General features: G+C 26.5%; 1 protein-coding gene across 2 annotated transcripts in view; it reads left to right on the forward strand.

Moving 5' to 3' along the window:
* Positions 1-7500, forward strand: part of LOC100203785 (tudor domain-containing protein 1) — a 112271-nt gene that overhangs the window by 43815 nt on the left and 60956 nt on the right. For both annotated transcript variants that reach the window (XM_065793738.1, XM_065793737.1), the window contains exons 7-10: positions 2007-2065; positions 3521-3659; positions 5814-5888; positions 6214-6314. In XM_065793738.1, the coding sequence (XP_065649810.1) occupies positions 2007-2065; positions 3521-3659; positions 5814-5888; positions 6214-6314 (374 nt within the window). The remainder of the gene's footprint in view (positions 1-2006; positions 2066-3520; positions 3660-5813; positions 5889-6213; positions 6315-7500) is intronic.

The following is a 7500-nucleotide window of genomic DNA, read 5'->3' on the forward strand; positions in this document are numbered from 1 at the left end:
TGACAATATATGAAATTTCTCGTGGAGACAAAGATTGCAAACTTTAGATGCTTGATTGTAGGGCTTACATCGTGCTATTATTTTTCATGTAACAACAGGTTTTATACTTTTCGATTTTAGCTTCCATATTTCTTTGTAAAGTTCAGTGTCATTTTTATATTTGGGTACATTGAAAGATTTAAGATGGTTGGCATATCTTAATATAAATGTGGTTTCACTTATACCGAAATAAACTTTATCTTTGAATTGAGGATCTCCAGAATTTTCAGTGGCTTGGTATACGATATTGTTAGAAAGGCATTGGTTATTTAAAGGACAAATTTTTCTGTCTCTGCAATTGCATTTTTTTGATGTTTTATTTTTATTGGTTTGTAAAATTTTATTGTTATGTGCATTTATTAAAGACTTGACATTAGGCATGCAACTTTAGCTAACTTTAATATAGTTTCGATTAAAAATTTTATGAAGCCTGTGTCCTACTGGAAAGTGTTGATCAATTAAAGCTAAGAAGCGATTTCCAGTTTTAGTTTCAACATTTTTGTTATTAGGTTTACAATATGGTTGATAAGAACTGTCAATTAGGTTCAATGTTACATCAAGGTAATTGACAATTTTAATATTACATTGGATGGAGATAAGCAGGTTGCTACTTTTAAAAATATGTATAAAATGCTTTTTGATTTTTTCCATTTGTTGGCCACTTCTGTTTTCAAAAATAGCAAGTCCGTTGTCACGATACAAGCCAAAATTATTTTTATCGTAATGTTGAGAGAGCTGAAACGATATAAAAATTCCAACTAGTTCGCACACTTCAGCTCCATCAAATGCTCCCATTGTGACATCAAATAATCTGCCTCTTTTCTTTATCCAAGCTTCATCGTTTTTAAAAATTAAAGATTTTCTTGCATGATATATTAATTTTTTATCGTTGTCATTTATAATAACATGTTGTTCTGCGAAACTGATTGCATTTGTAAGGATGTTTTCACTAATAGATGGGTAAAAATCATTTATATCAAAAATTAGAAATTTGCAAAGGTGTTTATTTTTGATTTTTTTAAACCGATCTATAACAAATCTGGTGCTTTGCCATTGATTCAACTGTAGTTTATTTTTTAATTCGTGAATAATTTTAGATAAAATGACTTTACTAATTCTTCCTACCTCATTTTCCGAAGGATTCAAAAGGCGAATATATATATATATATATATATATATATATATATATATATATATATATATATATATATATATATGAGGAAGGACAAAGAACAACCGAAGTTTTTATCGCAAATAGTGTAAAAGTTTTCATTTTTCCAACACTAATAAATCTACAGAGAAAAATCAATAGCCAAAATTAAATGAAAATTTGTTTTATAATTTTCTCTTAATCTCTTAAATTTGTTTTTTAATTAGGATTTATTATAATTAAATATATAATTATTATAATAAATTATATTATATAATTTTATTTTATCATTATTTCTTAAATTCCATAAATTTATACACCTTAAGTGCTTTATTTATAAAAGTAGTTTGTTAATTCAAGTGTGAATTTTAAATGAAGTAAAGTTAATTCTATGAAATTGATAAAAATAGTTGAAAAATATTTTTTGTTGATTTATATAGTTATGATATGGATCTTTCACCATTTAAAGCTTAAGGCCTCGTGCAGGTCGGCTAAAACTTTCATAAGCACCATTTAAAGCTCAAAGCCTTGTGTGGGTTAGCTAAAACTCATTCAAAAGTTTTGAAATTTTTACCAGAGCTTATTGACACCAAAAAGAAACTTTTGAGAAGAGTATATCTGGGAAGTTCCAATTTTTAAAACCGACATGTTTGAACAGTTTTTCAAATTTGATATTTGATATTTTGATATTTATCATCTGGTTTTTCCGAATAATTTTTATAAAAAGTTTTATTATAATCATAATTTTTGTGTTTTTTTGACTTACTTGATTATAAGGTATTTTATAATTACAATAGTTTTTTTTTTTAATATACAGATACATCAAGGCTCAAAAACTCTGAGTAAACATCAATCAATTTCTCTTAGTTTGGAGAGGTATAGTAAATCAATAGTTTATACTTCAATATTTCTTATTTTCTTTTCAATATTTTCTTTAATATCAGAAACCTTATATATCTATCCTTGTGTTGAAATTTGGACAATTTTAAGTTAAATTTTTTCAAAGGCTGCTAAACCGATTCTAACAATTTTTTAAAATGATTTAATTTTGTGTAAAAAAGATTTCTTGATAGGTAATCTATTATTATTAACCTAAATACTATAAAGTGTCTGACTAAAATAGGTATGCTTGAATTGAAAAATTTGGTCCAAGTTTTTTGTATGATAGCCTATTTGTAGTTGTGATTATTAAAGCTCTCCTTTCATAACAAATCAAACTTTGTTATAAGATCTTAAAAAGTAACTAGAAACAGTTGGAAAAAAGACTTCTTCCACTTATTTAAAACCACAAACAACCAACTTAGATCTAGACAGTGTTATAGCTACAAATAAAGTGACGCAAAGTAAAGTTAAGGAAATGATGGTGGGTACTTTACAATAAATTAAATTATTCACATCTTGTAAAGTTGAGACATGATTTTTTTTGTTAAGTTAAAAACAAATTCAGAGAAAAAAATTATTTTATAGTTTGAACTTTAATAGGCAAACAAAACCAATGTTTCTTTAGTTACTTTCAAATCAAAGTTCATGTATTTTTCATTCAGAAAATTGAAGATATTAAAAAGTTATAAACCTAATTCAAATAGTTTCCTGACAATATTAGAATTATTTTTAAAAGCTAAAGTCACTTTTACCTTTAATTAAAAATCTATAACTCTTAAAGGTGAAATTACAGGTATAATAATACAGTTGGTTTTTTTACACTGTTTTAACTCATATTTTTTTCTTGTTATTTGATCAACAGCTGTGTAGATCAATTGACAAGACATTTTTCTGACCATTAAATCTACCATTAGTGTCTCTGAGTGGCCTAAAATGGTGTTTTTTAGGTTTTTTTAATTATTTGATTTAGTATGGAGTTTTTATACAGTTTATGATAGAATATATCTTTAAAATAAAAAAAGAGAAAAATTTCATCAACTTAAAACCACCTGCATTATCATGGTGACAATATTATATACGAAATTAGGGTTGGCATTCGCCAATGCCGACCTAACTGCTGACCTAGAAGTGTTTTAGGTTGGCTAAAAATTGCTGACCTCGTTTCTATGTTTTAAAATATTGCCGACCTCATTTTTTCTAAGTCCAAGGGCTGCATATAAAATATACAAATAATATATACAGATATATACAAATTTCAAAATGTCTAGAGTTTAATTTCTTTTTAATGAGTTATAGTTAACTGAAATCTGTATGCACTTCAGTTTCTAATAAATCTTGAATAGGTAATATATTTTGAATTGAATTATAAAAAAATAATTATTGTGTTTTAAACATCGTAAGTATGTTAAGATTATTTTTAAAAAGTTTCAATTTTTTTTTATTTCATAGTGATATTGAAATTTCATGTTCTGTACATCACGGAAGAAAGTTAGAGTTTTATGACCAACAGTTGAAGCAACCTGTGTGTGCTTTGTGTGCTATATCTGAAAAATGTCATGGACACCATATTGCATCAATAATTGAAATGGTTTGTTTTTAAATGTTTTTATAAAATACAATTAAAAAAATTCCTTTTTTCATTATTGTTCTTCATTTTAGTTCTAAAATTCATTTTAACTCATTATTCCTAATAATTCATTCTGAATTTGAAGCTTAAAAAATCATGTTTTAAATCATTTAACCACAGAAGTATAATAAAAATATTGTAAAGTTTTATCTTGAGATTTTATTTGCAATAGCAAGTTGCTACAGCACAACTAGAAAATTTGATAGTAAAATTTATACTTGTTTTTAATGACAAAAAAAAAGTTTATTTTGAAATGTTTGAATGCAGATAGAGGCAAATATGTTAGTGTCCAAATGATTCAAAAAATAAAAGTATCAAAGCATTCAACTTTTAAACAAATGATCAAAGTGGTGTGTAATAGTTACACACTTATTTACTTTTAATAACACACATAAAGTTATTTTAACATAGGCTTAAATTTAAAATCTTATTAGTATAATCAACATTTAATGAGGTATTTCACAAGTTTTACTGAACTATAATAAATGCTGTTTGAAGATTAAAAAAGTCTGTCAAAAAACTTAATTAGATACTGTGTTAAGGGACTCAAAATATGTTTTAAGATAAATGAGAGGGTACCAAACAAAAAACTTATCTTTAAAGCAAAGCAGATTAGAAGCAACAAAAATTGAGTTTTTCAATCAATACTACAGTGGACGGTTTGTGTTTTATAAGTATCATACCAAGCAAATTATTTTATCATTTTACTAAACATTCAGATCAAATGTGTTTTTTAGTGTTGTTTTTAGATAAACTATTGTAATCTAACACAGCTAGTGCATTTATAACATGTACCTTTTATAAAAAAATTTTAAATGCAATCTTTACCCATAAAAATCTATCTTTTTGAAAATAATTTTAAAACTTATTTTAAAATTTTAAAATTAAAATTTTAATATTTAAAACTTGTTTTAAATATTAAAATTTTGTAGTAAAAATTATTTAGTACTTATATGCAATCTTTACACAAAAATAATACACTATAAAATCTAAAAAAGATTTTATTCTTTGTTTTTTGTGAATATTTTATATCGCAGTTAAGAGAAGTAGAAGATAGAATTATGTTATGCACAAACAAAAAAGCCTGGCTAACACGGAAAACATCTATTTTTTGTTGTTCTACGAAAGTAATATACATAAATTTAAGAATTAAGCATTTTAACAAATGCGCGATTCTTAAATTGATAAAACTAAAAAATGTGTATTTTTCAATGTGGGTCTTTATTATTTTATATTTTTTGTTGAAATATTTAAAGAATACCTAAATACTACAATGATAAAACTCATATTCTTAAAACAAAGAAATAATTTATGTTAAAAGTATATAAGTTTATTGCAATAAAAATTTGTTGAAAATTTCCAGAAATTTTGAGCAAATTTTTCCAGAAAACCATCCAATACCTATTAATTTTATATATGCGTACTTTTAAACTAACAAAAACACTACAGTTGATGTCAAAAATTGCATACTTCAGTTGATGTATATTAATTTGTTTTAATGTTAATTCACCTTCTCTAGGTCAAGAAGGCTACTGCAGGCAAGGAGAGAATGACTGAATAAGCGTGAATTTCATAAGTGCGAAATGGCATAAGTGTAAAATACCAATTTGCACTTGTGCCAATATTTGCAATTTTATTTGGTGCACTTATGCCAGTTTGCACTTATGCCAGTTTCTGTAACTGCTTTGCACTTATGCCAGTTTGCATTTATGCCAATTTGTACATATGCCAATGTTTGTAAACTTGTTCAGCGCACATGTGCCAACTCGCACTTATGCCAGTTTGCACTTGTGCCAGTTTTTGCAACTGCTTTGTACTTATGCCAGTTCGCACTTATGCCAATTCGCACTTATTCAGCCTCCCAACAAGGAGGCTACTTAATTGTTGTTGTAACCCTCTCTCAACTCTATACCCCCTGAAACACAAACCATGACAAACAAGGCAGCTGTGCAGAGAAACAAGTCGAGTGCGCAGTACTATCAGGGATGTGGGGGGGGGGGGAAATGAACTTGGAACCTCTTGCTTATAAAACAGGCATTCTATCACTACACCACTACTGCATTTATAATTTTATGTTTAGTTGTCAATAAATTATTTTTTGTAATTATTTTTTAGTTTGATAATAAAGATCTTCATAAAGCTTATCAACAAGTCCAAGAAACATTATTTTGGTTGCAGCACTCAAAAGAGGTATACTAATGATATCATTTTACTTTTTATTTATTTAATTTTCTTTATTAATGTTTAAAAAAAGTTTAATCATAAAATTAATTAGCTTTAACAAAATTGTTATAAGTAGTATTAAGTGGTTTTATTTTTGTATTTATGGATTTATAGTTATAAATAAAAAGAGGAAGTAACAAAAATGGGTTACTATTTATTTTTGTACTTACACTATACTTACTTTCATATTTTATTAATTTGATATTCTAAATCCTACTTTATGTAAAATAATAGAATATTTTTTTATTTATGATGCATTTGGTTTAAAACATTTTTTTGTCATTTTTATCAGAAATTAAAAACATCTATACCTTCAGAAATTGATGAAGTTAACAAAATATTTACTGATATTCATTCAAAATTTAATACAGCACACTCACTTCTTCAAAAACGGTTTGTATATCTTTTTTTTTTAATTTAAATTTAAATTACAAGTTCTATTAAGAAAAAAATTAATTCTTAATCAAAGACTTCATATATATAACATATTGAATGCATAGAGTCTAACCAACAATAGGGACATCAATATGTATATATATGTATATATGTATATATATATATATATATATATATATATATATATATATATATATATATATATATATATATATATATATATATATATATATATTTATATATATATATACATATATATTTTGTTTACCTTTGTTTTGTTGAGTTCTGCTGCTAAAAACATGGCAGAAATTTTTCTATATGAATAACCTTTTTCACGTAAAATACATATAAAGTTCTTCAGTATTCTTTATTAAATTTAAAACTGCACAAAAGTTTTAACCAAAATATTTTTTGTAAGCTTAGGTTTCACAGTAGCATGATACTTTCCGGCATGGTAAGGATGTTTTCAGTAATTTTAATTGGTTGCTTTTAATAGACTTATGTTTATATTTATACTTGAAAATGGCATTAGTGTGCGCATTTAATGTCTTGAATTTAATAAAGAATTTGAGAAATGGTGAAAGTAAAGAAAGAATATTGTGAAGAACTTCGTGGCAAAATATGTATTTTACGTGAAGAAGGTTATTCATATAGAAAAATTGCTTCCAGGTTAAAAATATCCGAATCAGGTGTGAGATATGCTCTACAACGATTGCATGATATTGGTTCCAACAGTGACAGATCACGTTCTGGAAGACCAAGAGTTACATCACGGCAAGAAGATACGTTTATTGTTGTGTCTAGCAAAAGAAATAGAAAAATTCCAGCCACAATTTTAACAGCAGAACTCAACAAAACAAGGGTAAAGCCAGTATCAACTGATACTGTAAAAAGAAGACTAAGATCAGTCAACTTAATTGGACGCGCTGCTGCACGTAAACCTTTGTTGAGGGCAGTAAATAAGAAGAAAAGATTGGAATGGGCAAAAATGCATAAAAATTGGGGATTAGAAGATTGGAAGAAAGTTCAATGGACAGACGAGAGTAGGTTCGAACTTTTTGGTACCCGGCGTCGCGTGCATGTTAGGCGTTTACCTAATGAAAGAGTGCTTCCTCAATGTATAAAAAGTACTGTAAAACATGGAGGTGGTAATATTATGCTTTGGGGATGTTTTGGCAATGGG

Source organism: Hydra vulgaris, chromosome 03, assembly GCF_038396675.1.
Source record: "Hydra vulgaris chromosome 03, alternate assembly HydraT2T_AEP".
NCBI lineage: Eukaryota > Metazoa > Cnidaria > Hydrozoa > Anthoathecata > Hydridae > Hydra > Hydra vulgaris.